General features: G+C 46.3%; 1 protein-coding gene across 2 annotated transcripts in view; it reads right to left on the bottom strand.

Annotated features, from left to right (window-relative positions):
* The window catches only part of ZNF451 (zinc finger protein 451), a 59199-nt gene extending 54597 nt beyond the window's left edge, over positions 1-4602 (bottom strand). Inside the window, exon 1 of one of the 2 annotated variants that reach the window (XM_029065353.2) lies at positions 4122-4602. In XM_029065353.2, coding sequence (XP_028921186.1) covers positions 4122-4253 — 132 coding nt within the window. In that variant the 5' untranslated portion in view covers positions 4254-4602. The remainder of the gene's footprint in view (positions 1-4121) is intronic. The other variant, XM_029065362.1, reaches the window with a different exon arrangement.
* Positions 4603-20353: the final 15751 nt, after the last annotated feature.

The following is a 20353-nucleotide window of genomic DNA, read 5'->3' as shown; positions in this document are numbered from 1 at the left end:
TCTTCCCCTTGACGCTGTTTAGTGCCATTGTTCTCGTCTGTCCGTCTCCCCCGATTAGACTGTAAGCCCGTCAAACGGCAGGGACTGTCTCTATCTGTTGCCGACTTGTTCATCCCAAGCGCTTAGTACAGTGCTCTGCACATAGTAAGCGCTCAATAAATACTATTGAATGAATGAATGAATGAACCTTCAAAGCCTTATAAAGATGACATCTCCTTCAGGAGGCCTTCCCCAGTTAAGTCTTCTTTTCCCCCGAACTCCCTCTCACTTCTGCCTCATCTAGGCATTTGGATCTGTGACCTTTGGGCATTTGCTATTTGCCTTTCCCTCAACTCCACAGCATTCATTCATTCAATCTATTTATTAAGCACTAACTGGGTGCAGAGCACTATACTAAGCATTTGGGAAAGTACAATACAGCAGTCAAGAGTGACAATTCCTGCCCCAACAAGCTTACAGTCTGGGGCGGGGAGGGGGAGAAGAGCAAAGGGAACAAGTCAGGGTGATGCAGAAGGGAATGGGAGATGAGGAAAAGTGGGGCTTAGTCTGGGAAGGTCTCTTGGAGGAGATGTGTCTTCGGTAAGGTTTTGAAGAGGGGGAGAGTAATTGTCTGGCAGATTTGAGGAGGGAAGGCGTTTCAGGCCAGATGTAGGATGTGGCCAAGGGGTCGGCAGGGAGACAGGCGAGATCAAGGTACAGTGAGAGGGTTAGCACCAGAGAAGTGAAGTATGCAGGCTGGGTTGTAGGAGGAGAGAAGCAAGGTGAGGTAGGAGGGGGCAAGGTAACGGAGAGCTTTAAAGCCAATGGTGAGGAGTTTTTGTTTAATTCAGAGGTGGATAGGCAACCACTGGAAGTTTTGAGGAGCAGAGGTGACATGCCCTGAAGGTTTCTGTAGAAAGATGCTCCAAGCAGTGGAATTTAGTATGAACTGGAGTGGAGAGAGGCAGGAGGTCGGGAGGTCAGAAGGAGGCTAATGCAGTAAACAAGGTGGGATAGGATGAGTGACTGTTTACCGTGGTTATGCACATATCTATAAGCTATATATTATAAATTATGTATTCATAATATATTAAAGCAGCATGCAAAGCAGCATGGCCTTGTGGAAAGAGCATGAGCCTGGGAGTCAGACGGATCTGGGTTCTAATCCTGACTCCTTCACTTGTCTGCTGTGTGACCTTGGGCAAGTCACTTCACTTCCTCTGTGCCTCAGTTACCACATCTGTAAAATGGGGATTAAAAAACTGTGAGCCCCATGTGGGACAGGGACTGTGTCCAGTGTGATCGGCTTTTATCTACCCTAAAGCTTAGAATAGTGCTTGGCACATAGTAAGCACTTAAATGCCATCATTATTATTATCTGCCTTCCCCTCTAGACTGTAAACTCACTGTGGGCAGGGAAAATGTACTGAACTCTCCCAAGAGCTTAGAACAGTACTCTTCACATAATAAGAGTTCAATCAAAACCATTAATGATGATGATGAGACCCTTCCACCTCAAAGATATTATTTCTGGATGGTAATTCTTTTCACTCCGGAATACTTCAACAACAAAGACAACTATTCGAATCACAGTAATGACTCATGGATTTCAGCCTCCATTCCCTCTACTTGTTTCTCCAGAGCAGGAACAGACATTGCCTGGAAACACACCAGTTGGTAGCATGACAGACCATGGTTGAATGGTTAACTCCTGAAGTGGTTGGGGTATTGCTGTCCATGCCCAGGACCACATCGATTCTGTGTTCTTCAAGTTTATGTCACTGCTCCCGAGACTTATACAGCAACTTTGAGTCACCCCTGCTGCCAGATTTAGGTCACTGCCCTCACGATTTGCTTGAGGGAGCTCATGATAAGTCCTGCTCCTTTGCTTTCCTTCCAGCCTTCCTGGCACAACCATTTTTGGTTGTCTGAACTTGCTCTAGGTATGAGAAAAACTTGTATGAGCTATAACTTCAAATCAATCATGACTATTTTTATTTTATCCTGCATTACCTTGCCATTTTCTGCCCTACTCTAGCCCTCCTGTGGATGCCTATTATAAAATTAAACTTCCTGAAGGCCAATTACTGTATATTTAGTTTTTCTTTTGGTCCACGAAAACAGATTCCCCTATTATCATCATGTTCATTTCTCATCCATCCCATTCTGATAGGTGGGCTCAAAATGACAAGCTGATCTGTGCCCCTCTGTCAAGCATTTATTCAATGGGAACTGCATACAGTCAGTTCACCTACAACAGGGGAGTAGTGTTCTTGAGGGACCTCATGTTTAGGAGAAGTTGCATTACAGTACTTATGTGTTGACTGGAATCAGATGCACATGCACAACCACTTCTTCCAACACTGCAACACATCATACCAAGACAGACCAGGCTTTCTGAAGAATGTTCCCATATTCCTCAAGATCAATCTACTGAAAATACATAAGGAAAACAAATATTTTCCAATCTCTATAATGTCAAACTTTTCAAAATTACAAGACAGGAAGTGCCTGATTTTTAATAAACAAATTATGGCAATTTCACAATAATACCATAAAATAAAGTGGGATTGATGTCCCTAAACCCCACACTGAAGGAGACGCTTGTTACCTCCTACACGGTCTACAGGCCAGAGGACACTGAGGTACGGCCACAGGAGTTGAGTGAGCTTCAGAGCACAGGGCAGGGATTCTGTCATGCACCACAATTTCCCAAGTGCTCAAGTACAGTAAGCACTCGATTAATAAATTGAGGAGTGCATACATTTTACCTATGGCAACTCTTTCCTCAACTCCAATGGTAGCTGTGCTACTCAGGAACCCCCATATGCTGTTGCTCCTGGGATTCAGGCAAGTGGTAAAGTTATTAATTAATTCATTCAAACTTATCTATTGAACGCTTACTGTATGGACAGCACTGTACTAAGTGCTTGGAAAATAAAATTAATCAACCAAGAGAGACAATCCCTGCCTACAACAGGCACAAAGTCTAGAAGGGGGGAGAGAGACGTCAAAACAAGCAAACAGGCATCAACAGCATCAATATAAATAGAATTACAGATATATACGCATCAAAACAAGTAATCAGACATTAACATATACAAAATTATAGATAGGTACCTATATATACAAGTGCTGTGGGGCAGAAGGGGTAGAGCAAATGGAGCGAGTCGGGGTGATGGGCAGGAGAGGGGAAGCTGAGGAAAAAGGGGGCTTAGTCTGGGAATGCCTCCTGGTGGAGGTGAGCCTTCAGCAGGGCTTTGAAGGAGGGGGAAGTGTGATTGTTTGGTAGATTTAATTGCACCTGCACCTGACCCAGAGCCAACTGGGAGTCAGGGAGGAGGGCAGTAGCTTGTTTGGGGGTCAGGCCAGATCCAGCCTGCGGCTGTACGGGTTGCTTCTGGAGGAAGGCAAAGAAGAAAGGAGAGGGATCTAAAGCCTAAATAATAATAACAATAATGTTGGTATTTGTTAAGCGCTTACTATGTGCCAAGCACTGTTCACAACACTGGGGTAGTTACAGGGTCACCACGTGGGGTTCACACTTTTAATCCCCTTTTTACCGATAACAGCCTGATAACCTTGTATTAATCCCAGCGCTTGGCACATAGTAAGCGCTTAACAGATGCCATCATCCTCATTTTTCTTCTCATATACTAATCATAATAATGATGGCATTTGTTAAGCGCTTACTATGTGCATAGCACTGTTCTAAGGGTTGGGAAAGATACAAGGTTATCAGGTGGTCCCACTTGGGGCTCAAATGCCATCATTATTATGATTATTATGTGAGAAGGAAAATGAGGATGATGGCATCTGTTATGCGCTTACTATGTGCCAAGCACTGTTCTAAGCGCTGGGATAGATACAAGGTTATCAGGTTGTCCCACTTGGGGCTCAAATGCCATCATTATGATGATTATGGGAGAAGGAAAATGAGGGTGATGGCATCTGTTAGGCGCTTACTATGTGCCAAGCACTGTTCTAAACGCTGGGATAGATACAAGGTTATCAGGTTGTCCCACTTGGAGCTGAAATGCCATCATTATGATGATTATTATGTGAAAAGGAAGATGAGGGTGATGGCACCTGTTAGGCGCTTACTATGTGCGGAGCCCGGTTGTAAGCGCTGGGGTACTTACACACACGAATTCGATCTCGTCTTCCCCCCCGGCGGCCGCAGTGGCGTCTTCTCCTCGGTCCCTCGCGTCTTTCCTCCCACCCTCGGCCACTGGCTCGGGCTGCTCGGGCAGGGGAGGCGGGGGGAGGTCCATCCGGGCAGAAATAAACCCCAGCCGCTTCACGGCGGGTGGAGTCCTAAATGCCGAAACCACCGAGGAGGAGGGAGTCGGTGTTGGGGAGGAGACGGAGAACGGGGGGGGAAGCTCAGCCGGGAAGCCCCGTCCTGGGGGGGGGGAGGGAAGAGGATGGCGTCGAAGGGACCGGAAGTGGAGTCGACCTCCGGCTCGGGGGCCGACGGACGGGTGTGGCGGCGGCGGCGGCGTCCCCCTCCCCCTGCGGCGGCCCGGGCAGCTCTACCTCATAATGGGCGCCGCACAAAAACGCAACCGTCTCCCCGCCCTCCGGACGCCCCCGCCGACCATCTTCTTCAAATGTAGCGGTTGGCCAGGCCCGGCGGGGCCGGAAGAACTTCCGGGTCACGACCCTCCCCCTCCCGCCATGGCGTCTGGGAACTGTAGTTCGACCGGTCGCCGCCGCCGAGCGAGGGCGCATGCGCCGAAGGAACGGCCCCGCGCTGCCTCTGTCACATGCCGGCGATGGGGCGGGGGGAGGGGAATGCCACGCGCTGATAATAAGAATGAGGTTGCTATATGTGCAGCGTGGCTCAGTGGAAAGAGCACGGGCTTGGGAGTCAGAGGTCATGGGTTCGAATCCCGACTCTGCCACTTCAGTCATTCTTTCAGTAGTATGTAATGTTGGTATCCGTTAAGCGCTTCCTATGTGCAGAGCACTGTTCTAAGCGCTGGGGTGGACACAGGGAAATCAGGTTGTTCATTCATTCAATAGTATTTATTGAGCGCTTACTATGTGCAGAGCACTGTACTAAGCGCTTGGAAAGCACTGGTCGGCAACGGAGACAATCCTACCCTACGGACCACCACCTCAATGTGATATGAGTGTTTTGGAACAGCATTCCGAGGATAGCAGCTTTTGATCTAAGTGACTTTGTTTTTGCCTCAGGAAGTCCCCCATTTCAGGTGGGATGTATAGCACATACGCCAATTCTGGGGGACAGGAGATTGCTTCTTACCCAAAACAGATGAGGCCTGCTTGAACAGTCTCTCTTGTCACTGAAGAAAACACACTTGTCTGAGTTCTTTTGTGACTGGCTAGTTCTCCTATATGTTGTAAATAAAGGCATAGCCAAACTGGAGAGGGGGGCCGCTGTGTCACTCGTACCTCTCCGGAGGTGAGCGGGCACTCGTTCATATTTCTCCCTTTTCTGATCTACCCAGCACTGTCTCTGAGTGTTCCTTTTCCTTGCTTGCTTCACCACCTTGGGTTAGAATCCTCACTGCTTTTTTAGTTCCATTCTCTTTTCAGTACAGTGGGGACTCATGTTCCTCTCGCAGCTCCCGGTGAATGTAGGCACCATTTTTGAGCCATGGAGTTGGGCCACAGAAGCCAAGGCACAGAAAAAGCAGGTACTAAAAATAATAATAATGTTGGTATTTGTTAAGCGCTTACTATGTGCCGAGCACTGTTCTAAGCGCTGGGGTAGACACAGGGGAATCAGGTTGTCCCACGTGGGGCTCACAGTCTTAATCCCCATTTTACAGATGAGGTAACTGAGGCACTGAGAAGTTAAGTGACTTGCCCCAAGTCACACAGCTGACAAGTGGCCAAGCCGGGATTCGAACCCATGACCTCTAACTCCAAATCCCGTGCTCTTTCCACTGAGCCACGCTGCTTCCCTTAAAAATCTCCAAGCATGAAGCCAGCTGGTGCCCTGTGCCTCCTGGACCAGGGGTAGAGCAGCAGAAAATCAGATAACTAGCCACTCTACTAATATCTCCCTCCCCTCTATTTGTGCCTGACAAGGGAAGTGGGTGGAGAAATTGGGGAAATCTGAATGAAAACTTTGCCTTCTAAAGAGGAAGAGCTGGGGGAAGGAGAGCAACGGCCTGTGACACGTAGGAAGTCCCCAGCTCCTTCCAGGCCTTATATTTCCTAAGGAAAGACATTGTCTAGGAGCGACTCACACCTTTTGTTCTTCCCCCCTCTCCCTGTCCCACAGCACTTATACATATGTATATATTTATAATTCTATTTACTTATATTGATGCCTGCTTACTTGTATTGATGTCTGTCTCCTCGCCTCTAGACTGCGAGCCCATTGTGGACAGGGATTGTCTCTCTTTATTGCTGTACTGTACTTTCCAAGCACTTAGTACAGTGTTCTGCACATGGTAAGGTCTCAGTAAATACAATCGAATGAATGAATCAACCAATCAACAAATGGCTCCTTTAGCAAGTTGTCTGCACCTGCTCCCTCCATTTCTTCTTCTTCAATTCTCTCCTTCAGCCCCTCTAATCTGGCTTTCCCCTCCCCGTCACTCCGCAGAAACCATCAGCGTGGCTTAGTGGAAAGAGCCCAGCCTTGGGTGTCAGAGGACATGGGTTCTAATCCTACTCCACCACTTGTCCGCTGTGTGACCTTGGGCAAGTCACTTAGCTTCTCTGTGCCTCAGTTACCTCTTCTGGAAAATGGGAATTAAAAGTGTGAGCCCCAAGTGGGACAACCTGATTACCCTATATTCATTCATTCAATCGTATTTATTGAGCACTTCTGTGCAGAGCACTGTACTAAGTGCTTGGAATGTACAATTTGGCAACAGATAGAGACAATCCCTGCCCAACAAGAGACTCACAGTCTAAAAGGGGTAGACAAGGCAGCAACACAAAACAAGTAGTCAGGCATCAATACAGTCAAAATACATAATGGAATCAGAGATATATACACATCATTAATGATATAAATAAAATAATATATACAAATATACACAAGTGCTGTGGGGAGGGGAAATAGGTAGAGAAGATGGAGGGGCAATGGGAAGGGGAGGGCTCAGTCTGGAAAGGAGGAAGTAGGGGCAATGGGAAGGGGAGAGCTCAGTCTGGAAAGGCCTCCTGGAGGAGGTGAGTTCTCAGTAGGGCTTTGAAGAGTGGAGAGAGTTTGGTGGATGTGAGGAGGGAGGGCATAGAGAAACAGTGTGGCTCAATGGAAAGAGGCCGGGCTTGGGAGTCAGAGGTCATGGGTTCGAATCCCTCCCCTGCCACTTGACAGCTGTATGACTGTAGGCAAGTCACTTCACTTCTCTGTGCCTCAGTGACCTCATCTGTAAAATGGAGATTAACTATGAGCCTCATGTGGGACAACCTGATTACCCTGTATCTACCCCTGTATAGCAGGAGGGCATAGAGATTCTGAAGAAGGAAGCAGACCACGCCAGCTTGCTCACTTACCAAGCATTTATTGGGGGGGAGCATACTTACGGGACAGCCCCAGGTAGTAATGAAGCATGAGAGGCACACCACACCACCCACCGCGGCGGTGGCTGTTTATATAATCAGTGGAGTGCTGAGGTCACCACGGGTGTTACGTAAGTTGTTTTGCCAACATCCGGGCTTCGGGACTTAGTGGCTCCAAACCGATGTTATATAAATTGGCATAATGGCAACCTGCATGATTTGTCACTTTTCATTAGGCGGGTCAGAGCCAGGGCAGTCCCCTACACTCCACCCCTTCTGACCAGCTCCTACAGTCTTCACTCGGAGATCTTCCGTGAAGGAGGGGCTTCACCATGATGGAGGCGGTCTGAGCTCCACACATCGTGGTACACTGTAAAGAGTCGCCACAACAACAATACACTCCCATCTAGGATGTAGACACTGCAGGTGGTGCAGATGATGGTGCAGGTACCACCCTGCGCTGCTGTCAGGACGTCGAGGGCCATTCGGTTCTGCAGCACCACCTTCAGTATGTGTGCTACTTCCATATTCACCAAGGACAGTCCATGGTTACTATTATATAAGGCAGCCTGCGTAAAATCATTCAAGGCTTTTACTTGGGCCATTACTACTTCCAAGCCTCTCCCTGGGGTGATGACATTCAGGAGGTGATTATACCTGTGAAACACGTCCCAGGCCCAACGGGCCCGGACTACAGGGAGATGAGCAACGGCAGCGGGAAGGTGCTTATATATCATTCATTCAATAGTATTTATTGAGCGCTTACTATGTGCAGAGCACTGTACTAAGCGCTTGGGATGAACAAGTCGGCAACAGATAGAGACAGTCCCTGCCGTTTGACGGGCTTACAGTCTAATCGGGGGAGACGGACAGACGAGAACAATGGCACTAAACAGCGTCAAGGGGAAGAACATCTCGTAAAAACCGATGGCAACTAAATAGAATCGAGGCGATGTACAATTCATTAACAAAATAAATAGGGTAACGAAAATATATACAGTTGAGCGGACGAGTACAGTGCTGTGGGGATGGGAAGGGAGAGGTGGAGGAGCAGAGGGAAAAGGGGAAAATGAGGCTTTAGCTGCGGAGAGGTAAAGGGGGGATGGCAGAGGGAGTAGAGGGGGAAGAGGAGCTCAGTCTGGGAAGGCCTCTTGGAGGAGGTGATTTTTAAGTAAGGTTTTGAAGAGGGAAAGAGAATCAGTTTGGCGGAGGTGAGGAGGGAGGGCGTTCCAGGACCGCGGGAGGACGTGACCCAGGGGTCGACGGCGGGATAGGCGAGACCGAGGGACGGTGAGGAGGTGGGCGGCAGAGGAGCGGAGCGTGCGGGGTGGGCGGTAGAAAGAGAGAAGGGAGGAGAGGTAGGAAGGGGCAAGGTGATGGAGAGCCTTGAAGCCTAGAGTGAGGAGTTTTTGTTTGGAGCGGAGGTCGATAGGCAACCACTGGAGTTGTTTAAGAAGGGGAGTGACATGCCCAGATCGTTTCTGCAGGAAGATGAGCCGGGCAGCGGAGTGAAGAATAGACCATACCATGGGTGAAAGCATAGCCTGGGGTGCATCGACCTACTTGAAACAGCATGGCCTATTGGCAAGAGCACGGGCTTGGGAGTCAGAGGTCATAGGTTCTAATCCTGGCTCCACCATTTGTCTGCTGTGTGACCTTGGGCAAGTCACTTAACTTCTCTGGGCCTTAGTTACCTCACCTGCAAAATGGGGATTGAGACTGTAAGCCCCACGTGGGACAACTTGAGTGTCTTGTGTCTTCCCCATCTCTGCCCCAGATCTACATCTCTGCCCCTGTCCTCTCCCCCTCCCTTCAGGCTCGTATCTCCTCCTGCCTCCAGGACGTCTCTTACCTGGATGTCTGCCCGCCACCTAAAACTCAACATGACCAAAACTGAGCTCCTCATCTTGCCTCCCAAACCCGGTCCTCTCCTTGACTTCCCTATCACCAGGGATGGTACGACCATACTTCCCATCTCTCAGGCCCGCAACCTCGGTATCATCTTTGACTCGGCTCTCTCGTTCACCCCACACATCCAATCCGTTACCAAAACCTGCCAGTCTCACCTTTATAATATCGCCAAGATCGGCCCTTTCCTCTCCACCCAAACGGCTACCTTACTGCCACAGGCTCTCGTTAATATCCCAGCTAGACTACTGTGTCAGCCTTCTCTTTGATCTCCCTTCCTCCTCTCCCTCCCCGCTCCAGGCTATTCTTCACTCCGCTGCCCGGCTCATCTTCCTGCAGAAACGCTGTGGGCATGTCACTCCCCTTCTTAAAAATCTCCAGTGGCTGCCTATCAACCTCCGCACAAAACAAAAACTTCTCACTCTAGGCTTCAAGGCTCTCCATCACCTTGCCCCTTCCTACCTCTCCTCCCTTCTGTCTTTCTACTGCCCACCCCGCACCCTCCCCTCCTCTGCCGCCCACCTCCTCACCGTCCCCCATTCTCGCCTATCCCGCCGACGACCCCTGGGCCACGTCCTCCCGCGGTCCTGGAACGCCCTCCCTCCTCACCTCCGCCAAACTAATTCTCTTCCCCTCTTCAAAACCCTACTTAAAGCTCACCTCCTCCAAGAGGCCTTTCCAGACTGAGCTCCCCTTTCCCTCTGCTCCCTCTACCCCCCCTTCATCTCTCCACAGCTAAACCCTCTTCTCCCCCCTTTCCCTCTGCTCCTCCCCCTCTCCCATCCCATCCCCTCAGCACTGTACTTGTCCACTCAACTGTATATATCTTCATTACCCTATTTATTTTGTTAATGAGATGTACATCGCCCTGATTCTATTTATTTACTATTGTTTCAATGAGATGTTCATCCCCTCGATTCTATTTATTGCCATTGTTCTTGTCTGTCTGTCTCCCCCGATTAGACTGTAAGCCCGTCAAAGGGCAGGGACTGTCTCTATCTGTTACCGATTTGTACATTCCAAGCGCTTAGTACAGTGCGCTGCACATAGTAAGCGCTCAATAAATACTATTGAATGTTGAATGTTCCCCAGTGCTTAGAACAGTGCTTGGCACATAGTAAGCACTTAAACAAATACCATCATTTTTATTATTATTACCCATCCTGATGGGCGTCAAGGCTGCACATATGGGCCTCAGCTCCAATAGGTAGCATTTGGGGCAAGGTGCACCACAGTAGGGTCGGACATATTATGGGAGCCTGGCCACGTGGTGCCATTCATGCGCCTGGTGTGATTGCACAGACTAGTGGGGGTTCACCCCACTGATAGGGCTATGTGGGGGCTGTGGGCGGCCCCTGAGTGATTAGTACATGCCGTTGTGTCAACATGCTGCTCCCTGCATATGGATGCCCTTGATGCCAGCTGGTCCGATGCTGCCGTAACCCACACACTCCCCGCATCCATACGTGATGTAACCCCACTACTCGTGTTGTAGCATTCAGGTCACGTGCTCATCTGCCCGCTTCGCGGCACGTCGCATTTATATTGAAGGTACGGTTGTGGCCTGGTCCTCCTAGTCTACGGGCCACGGGCCGCTGGTGGGTAAAACGGCACACTGGGAGCCGTTATCCTCCGCCTCGGGTCCGCACCACCATCCAGTGCATACCTCGTGGTGGTGAGATCCACCGGGGCAGGCAGGATGTGCTGGCGACCTGGAGGTGGGCACATACTCAGCCATTGGAGCAGTTCATGGTGTTGGCGAACTCCGCTGCCCAGTGAAGGAACACTTTGGCACCTGCCGGGGTTAGGGGGGATGGCTAATAGCATCACGGCCTTCAGTACCCTTATGGGTGGAAAGACAAAGTGTTAGTAGGGACCTGCAGCAGCATATCTTCCCCTTCCACCAGAATGACGGTGGTAGGGGTGCTGATACTGGATACTATCTCCGCGGGCTGGGACGCATTTCCCGGCAGTGCGTACCAGGCCCTCTATCCAACTATCCCAGTACTTTCTTCCGGGGTGAGGGCCAGGGGTGTGCTGTGTTCCACAACACAAGGGCCACATCAGCTCCTTCCTGGGTGGCGTACGTGCCCCACCAGATGTAGTAACAGGACTTTGGGCCGTTATCCAAGAACACGAGAGGTGCCCAGTTCATCTTCTCCACCTCAGGGAAGCCCCACGACATACACCATGCATGAACCCTCAGGCTGAGACAGACCTTAAAATAAATTATGGATATGTACATGAGTGCTTTGGGGCTGAGGGAGGGGTGAAAAGAAGGTGCAAATCCAAGGGTACGGTCGGCACGGAAGGGAGTGGGAGTTGGGGAAATGAGGGCTTAGTCAAGGAAGGTTTCTTGGAGGAGATGTGCTTTTAATAAGGCTTTGAAGTGGGGGAGAGTAATAGCCCATTGGATATTAAAGAGGAGGGAGTTCCAGGCCAAAGGCAGGACATGGACAAGGAGTTAGTAGCAAAATAGGTGATATTGAAATACAGTGTGTAGATTGGTGTTAGAGGATCAAAACAAATAAGCTGGGTTATAGTAGGAAATCACTGAGGTAAGATAGGAAAGGGCAAAGTGACTGAATGCCAAAGTCAATGGTAAGGAGTTTCTATTGGATGCAAAGGTGGATGGGCAGCCACTGGAGGTTCTTGAGGATTGGGGAAACATGGACTGTTTTTTTTTTTTAAATGATCCAGGTTGCAGTATGCAATATGGACTAGAGAGGGGAGAATCGATAATTTACAGTTAAATAATAATAATTATTATGGTATTTGTTAAACACTATGTGCCAAGCACTGTTCTAAGTGCTAGGGTAGTTACAGGGTAATCAGATTCTCCCACTTGGGGCTCACATTTTTTAATCCCCATTTTACAGATGAGGTAACTGAGGCTCAGAGAAGTGAAGTGGCTTGCCCAAGGTCACACAGCAGACAAGTAGCGGCACCAGGATTAAAACCCACATCCTCTGACTCCCAAGCCCATGCTCTTTCCACTGAGCCACGTTTTACCCAGAATGTGTGGAACAGGTATTCCGGATAGTGCCGCAGTGTTATCAAAGGAGCAGTTGGGCTATCTCTTCTCTGATCCAGGTGCAGTAGGGGTCTCAAAGACCCCAACCAGACCTCTGGAATGAACCAAGAGAAGTTATTTGGAGTTGCCCGAAGGCTGAGTCACTGTCTTCTAGACTAAGCTCCTTGTGTGCAGAAAACATGTCTACTAACTCTGTATCATACTGTCCCAAGCCCTTATTAAAGTGCTCTGCACACAGTAAATGTTCAATAAATACTATTGACTGATTGACCTTGAGTGCCCAGTTGTAAAGAGGAAAAGTTGATTGCTCATTTGATAAAGGTCTCATACCTCCAGATCAGTCAATCAGTAAATCATACTTACTGAGTGCTTACTCTGTTCAGAGCACTGTATTAAGTGCTTGGGAAAGTACAGTATAACAGAGTTGCTACACATGTCCCCCCCGCCCCCCCGACCAAGGAGCTTACAGTCTGGAGTGGGAGACAGACATTAATATGAATAAATAAATTTTGGTCTGAATAAATAAATTATGGTTCTGTTTATAAGTGCTGTGGGGCTGAGGGTGGGGTTAATAAAAGGTGGAAATCCAAGTGCAAAGTTGATGCAGAAGTGGGAGAAGACGAGTTTCAGGGCAGAGGCATGATGTGGATGAGGGGCAGCGAGATAGGTGAGATCAAGGTACAGTGAATAGGTTGGCACTTGATGAGTAAAGTGTGCAGGCTGGGTTGTAGTGGCCAATCAGAGAAGTAAAGTAGGAGAGGGCAAGGTGACTGAGTGCTTTTAAGTCAATGAAAAGGAGTTTCTGTTTGATGTGGAGGTGAATGGACAACTCTGGAGGTTCTTGAGAATGGGAGAACCATGGACTGACAGTTTTGTAGACAAATGATACAGTCCCCAGAGTGAAGCATGGCCTGGAGTGGGGAGATATAGGAGGCAGGGGGGTCAGCGAGAAATCTGAAGCAATAATCAAGGCAGGATGGGATAAGTGATTGGATTAATGTGGTAGCAGCTTGAATAGAGAGCAATGGGCAGATTTTAGTGATTTTATAAAGGTTGAACTGGCAGGATTTGATAGCAGATTGAATATGTGGGTTGAATAAGAAAGTTCTCTGTATACAGTAAGCATTCAATAAATACTGCTGCTGCAGCTGCTGCTGATGAGACTAATATCAAGGTTATGGGCTTTTGAGATAGGGAGGATGGTAGTGCTGTCTACTGTGATGGAAAAGTCAAGGGGAGGGCAAGGTTTGGGTGGGAAGATGAGGAGTTCTGTTTTGGACATGTTAAGTTTGAGGTGTTGGCAGGCATCCAAGTAGAGATGTCCAAAAGGTGGGAGGAAATACAAGACTGCAGAGGAGAAAGATCAGGGCCAGGGATGTAGATTTGGGAATCATCCACCTAGACGGTAATTGAAGCCATGGGAGCAAATGAGTTCTCCAAGGGAGCAGGTATAGATCCCTGAGTGTTGTCTCTGCCTGTCCTTCCAACCGCATCTTGTCTCTTTTCTTTTCCTGCTCTTTTCTCCCCACCTCATTCATTTGTACCTCTGACCCCCTGTTGGATCCAGGAACCATTCCCACTAGGGTGTGGGACAAGGAACAATTCCCACTGGTCCCGGCATGGGGAGCATCCATTAGGGAATGGAATTTGCATCTTTAAATGTCCCCTTGTTGTGGACTCTCCTGTTCCAGCCCTTCCTAGTGGGACTATGGTCAGCCCTGGGCCCCACCTAGCCCCTCAAGAATGAACACCTATTTGGTGCGGTGAGCTGTACTAGGCACTTGGAAAGTAGAGAACAAAGTCATGATACCCTCTCTGCTCACAAGGAGCTTGCACTGTGGGAGTACCACTGCAACTAGTCATGGACTAGTAGGTCACCAGTGAGCCAGTCAGCTACCAATCCCTCCCCTTAAATGGCAACAGCACTCCAGAGTCTCAATCTCTAGGAGGGATGGACCCTTGAGAGCAGGGTATCAGGGGTGGGTGCTCATCCTTAGAGAGGGCGCTTCTTTGGAGAGCTTCAGCTCCCGGAAGCCCCTACCTTCTTGTCCCCCTGACCAGAAGATATAGCCACCTTATATGGAGGAGCGTCATCATATTTGTTTAAAGAATAAATAGGAAAAGGTTTCATCAAGTTTGGGGTTGAGACAAATGTGATTTATTAATGTAGGTAAAACAATATCGGTAAAACAACGATAACATTTACTTACCCTCAATGACAGGGACTTTAAGGGAAATTATCTTTCACTGGTTCTAAAGGAACTCTAAGGAGCACTAAGGAGGTAAATGAGAAGCTAAAATCCTTGGATTATAGTGCCTGTGAAAACGTCCTATAATCAAAATATCAGAATGTTGTAAGGGCCATACAAATTCCAGTAGAACATGAGTCACTCTTTGAAAAAGCAATTTAAATTGAAGTTCAGTGCCATTTTGATAACATGCCACCTTACCTGCTGATAGGATGAACTTTGTTTCAAATCCTAAAGTCAATCAAAACTTTCTTTCGGGATAAGAGGGTCTACACTTTGACATGCACTCTGATTTCATTGAGATTGATGGTGCCAGTTTTTAAAGTGCTAAAAGCAAATAAATAAATTAAGACGTCTCTTTAATGTTGTTATATTTCCTACAGAAAATATCACCTGCTCTGATTGTTTTTCTTCATGGGTTCTCTAGATCCTACATTATACAATACGATACATTGAACTGACTGACTTTTTACAGAGTTGACAAACCAGCATTGTCAGGGAAAAAAACCTGAAATTCATCTAGTTTAAAAATACTTTTTTCCTTTATAAAGATTAAAATTAGAAGCAGTTTAGTGTTCTGACACAATTTCCACTACTTGATGATTCTCACTGCACAGAAACTCAAGAATATTTATTACATCAATAGACACTATTTATCCATATTTATTAAATGCCATTGGTGCTTGATAATTAGAACTAAGATAGCAGCAGGATAATTCAAGTAGACTGATCTCCAGGATGTCCCAGTGGCCTTTGGGAAATGGAGGCCAAACAGCCGCTTTACTCCTTGGGTAATGTGGCTCTTTTTCTGCCTCTTTCTGCTGAACTGTAACTCACTGTGGGCAGGAAACATGTCTACCACCTCTGTACTCTCCCCCAGCACTTAATACAGTGCTCTGCAGACAGTAAGCACTCAATAAATACCACTGATTGATTTTGCCCTGTTATTCCCAGTCCACTTTTAACCATTCATGGACATAAATTCTCTGTGCCTCAGGTACTAATCCGTAAAATAGGGATTAAGAATGAGAGACCTATCTAGGACAAGAACTGTGTTCAACCCTGTTTTCTTGCATCTACCCCAGTACTTAGTACAGTGCCTGGCACATAGTAAATGCTTAACAAATGCCATTAAAAAAAACACACACACACAAAAAAACCCCAACTCAACAAACAAAAAACCAGGCCTGTTTGGAATGTTTAGAAGCACCCCACTCTATTCAAGAGACTACCTGTGACTCAGGCATCTAACAGTATTTCAGGGTAAGTTTATTAGACAAGGAAACACTGTTAAATTCTCCAGACGACTCTGCTCTCCTGGCTTAGAAAATGGTACTTCTCTTTACATGTAATCAGCAAACCCATACTGATTTAGTATTTTGGTACTTTTGGGAAGATTAAAAAAGATTGAGTGAGCCCAAACAGAAGGTGAAGTGGTAAAACAGTAAAATGAATTGGGGTGTGAAGAGAAGCCTGAGCTCTTTTTCCAAAAATGGGACAGAAAACAAAGTTTAAAAGAAGGTATTTCTCTCATCTGGCTAATAGCTGTGGTGACTGCCATCAAGAGTCTGCTGTTGAATAGCTTGGGGTACCCCTTAAAGACTTACTATACTCACCTTACCTCCACCCTCAAAATTTATGGGCATATCAAGCAGTCATATTTATTGAGTACATACTGTGTGCAGAGCCCTGTACTAAGTGCTTGGGAGAATAGAGTATAAGAGTTAGACAGGTTCCCTTCCCACAGCGTTACTTCTTGCTTCCCCTATTTGTAATTTATTTTAATGTTCGTCTCCCTAACTAGACTGTGAGCTACTTGTGAGCAAGTAATGTTTCTACCAACTCTGGTGTATTGCACTCCCCCAAGCACTTAGTACAGTGCTTTGCATTTGACTGACTGATTGGAGTTAAACCCTCAAGAAGGAAGAGTCATATCCAGGCTGGATTAACCCTGAGGCAAGGGAATACTTAGGACATGCCTTGGGTCTCTAGGAGCCCTGGAGGGATGTTGCCTGACTGCACTGGAGAGGATTGCTTCTAGCCTGAGGGACTCACAAGAGTTCCGGGCCAGGCCAGATGGAGGAAGTGGGCAAGGGGTCAAGCAGTGAGATAAATGGCACCAAGGACTCAATTTTCAAATGCTGCATTTCAAACTCCAACAGCTAACAACAGAAAATGTGGTGATTTTTTTTTTGATTGTTGATGACCATTGTAAAGTATTCCTGAGATGAATGTTTAGACTACAAATTCAGAAAAGATTAAGATTTTAGTTATTTTGGAGGGAAGAATTGCTATGGATTTTTATTATAGTTAGGTGAAGAAAATTAGGTAGAAGACGTACTAAAAGCTAGGCATATTAAAGATAAGTGAGCTTAAAATTGGTTTCTTGGAACAGTTGTTTAGTTTTTGTCACTATCCTAATTAAAGCATCATCTCTGTTTGGAAATAATTGTCTTGTGACCCCTGAAAATTGAAGTGAAGATATTTATGAGGCCTGTGGAGCTGGAAGGAAAATATGCATCCTTCTTATTACAAATCTCCCAACCCCAATTCCTTCTTATTCTATAGGGCCCTATATCTTTCATTAAAAGAATGGTATCTTGAATTTATTTATTCCTTCATTAATGGAAAACTGCAGTAATTAGCTAAAATTTTTTTTGGAAGTGAATCAATAGCAGGCCCCAGAAAAAAAACAAAACAATAAACTTTACACTAAGGTAAGAGGATGAAAAATATCCCCCAAAAGACAGCACTCATTTGTTGAAGTAGCTGTTGGCAGTTGGATCAATTCCAACCTATACATATTAAGAATTTTGGACCTGCTTAGTAACTTTGTTTTGTATTACATTTACTAATGTGAGTTTGCTGTGAGCTGACGGTTTGAATGTTGTCAGGCTCATGTCCAACATAATTCATAGATTTAACATTTCATTCATTCAATAGTATTTATTGAGTGCTTACTATGTGCAGAGCACTGTACTAAGCGCTTGGAATGAACAAGTCGGCAACAGATAGAGACAGTCCCTGCCATTTATCAATCAATGGTATTTATTGAGTGCTTACTGTGTGCAGAGCACTATACTAAGTGTTTGGGAGAGTGCAATATCACAGAGTTGGTAGACACATTCTCTGTCAACTATGAGCTTACAGTGTAGAGAAGGAGACAGGCATTAATAAAAATAAATTTTGGATATGTATGTAAGTGCTGTGGGGCTGAGGGAGGGATGAATACAGGAAGCAAATCAGAGCAATGCAGAAAGGAGTGGGAGAAGAGGAAACGAGGGCTTAGGCAGGGAAGGCCTCTCGGAGGAGATGTGCCTTCAGTAAGGCTTTGAAGCAGGTGAGAGTAATTGCCAGATATGAAGAGGAAGGGTGTTGCAGGACAGAGGCAGGGTCTATGTAGCCTTCCACTGGTTCATTAGTGCATCCAAAAACTAAATGAGTAAGAGAAGCGAAGTTTAGTATGAATGAGTGGTCTAAGCCTCACAAGTTTGGGCAAATTCCTCATCTTTTTAAAAAAATGGTATTTGCTAAGCACTCAGCCGCCTTCGACACTGTCAACCACCCCCCTCTCCTGGAAACATTATCTACCCTTGGCTTCACTGACACTGTCCCCTCCTGATTCTCCTCCTATCTCTCTGGTAGCTCATTCTCAGTCTCTTTCACGGGCTCCTCTTCTGCCTCCCACCCCCTAACTGTGGGGGTCCCTCTAGGTTCACTTCCAGGTCCCCTTCTATTCTCCCTCTACAACCACTCCCTTAGACAACTCATTCGCTCCCATGACTTCAACTACCATCTCTATGCAGATGATTCCCAAATCTAAATTTCTAACCCTGATCTCTCTCCCTCTTGCCAGTCTTCTGCCTTTAAGACATCTCTATGTGCTGTGCTGCCATCACCTCAAATTTAATGTGTCCAAAACAGGACTCCTTATCTTCCCACCCAGACCCTGTCCTCTCCCTGACTTTTCCATCACTGTAGAGAACACCACCATTCTCCCTGTCTCGCAAGCCCATAACCTTGGTGTTATCCTTGACTTCTCCCTGCCATTCAACCCAAATATTCAATCTATCACTAAATCCTGTCTTTTCACATCACTAAAATCAGTCTTTTCCTCTCCATCCAAACTGCTACCATGTTAATCCATATACTTACCCTATCCCACCTAGACTACTGTATCAGCCTCCTTGCTAACCTCCATGCCTCCTGTCTCTCCCCACTCCAGTCCATATTTCACTCTGCTGCTTGCAACATTTTTCAGCGAAAATATTCAGACCATGTTTCTCCACTCTTCAAGTACTTCCAGTGATTGTCCACCCATCTCCTCATCAAAAAGAAACTCCTTACCTTTGGCTTTACAGCACTCATTCACTTTGCCCCTCTTACCCCACCTCACTACTCTCTTACTACAAACCAGCCCAACACACTTCGCTCCTCTATTGCCAACCTGCTCACTGTAACTTGATCTCATCTGTCTTGCCGCTAACTTCTCACCCAAGTCCTGCCTCTGTCCTGGATCACCCTCCCTTTATATATCAGACAGACAGTTACTCTCCCCACCTTCAAAGCTTTACTGAAGGCCCATAAAAATAATGATAATAATAATAATAGCATTTGTTAAGCACTTACTATGTGCCAGCTACTGTTCTAAGAGCTTGGGTGGATACAAGCAAATCGAGTTGGATACAGTCTCTGTCCTACATGGGGCTCACAGTTTCATATGAATGATGATGAGGTAACTGATGCACAGAAAAGTGAAGTGACTTGCCTGAAGTTACACATCAGACAAGTGGAGAAGCTGAAATTAGAACCCATGACCTCTGACACCCAAGCCCATCCTCTACCCACTTTACCGTGCTGTTTCTCTGACTAAACCCTTGTTTCCTCTTTTTTTAAATGGTATTTGTTAGGCACTTACTATGTTCCAGGCACTGTTCTAAGTCCTGAGGTAGATACAAGGTAATCAGTTTGGACACAGTCCATATTCCTTATGGGGTTTACAGTCATAATCCCCATTTTACAGAGAAGGTAACTGAGGCACAGAGAAGTGAAGCAACTTGCCCAATGTCACACAGCAAATACGTGGCAAAGCCAGGACTAGAACCAAGTTCTTCTGACTTCCAGGCCTGTGCTCTATCCTCTAGTCCATGCTACTTCTCATGAATATAAAATAAAAATGGATATGTCCAAAGTTTTTTCATATACCAAATATGTTCATTTTCAGAAAAAGAGCAAATTCAACAAAGTGGTATATATGAAGATGAAAAACACTGTCTACTCAAGTTAGTCAAATAAAGTAGTAGACATTATTTTCTAGGAACAATCTAGAATTGGCAAGAAGATGAATAAGTGATTTGACAAAGATTTTCTATCTATAAATCAATGAGCTGATGACTTCTTTATTTAGTGATATAATTTGACTGAATGGACCTTTATCCTCTGAATCTTTATTCAGACTGTGCTTTCCCATCCACCAGAAATGTCAATCTCTCCCTAATTTTACCTTGATGCATACTTAATGATTACCGAAGGTGACAGTTTTCTTTTGTAGTGTCTGTCAATTTTCTATTTAGAATTTTTTATTTTGGCACATAATTCTACTTTAGATAAGTGAAAAAAAGTCTCTTCATTTTCACTGCTACTTTTGCTGTACACTTCCAGAGTAGGGTTCTTTCTGAAAAGAAAGGTAAAA

Source organism: Ornithorhynchus anatinus, chromosome 1 (assembly GCF_004115215.2).
Source record: "Ornithorhynchus anatinus isolate Pmale09 chromosome 1, mOrnAna1.pri.v4, whole genome shotgun sequence".
NCBI lineage: Eukaryota > Metazoa > Chordata > Mammalia > Monotremata > Ornithorhynchidae > Ornithorhynchus > Ornithorhynchus anatinus.
The sequence above is the reverse complement of the archived record's forward strand: the minus strand, read 5'-3'. Positions and strand labels throughout refer to the sequence as shown.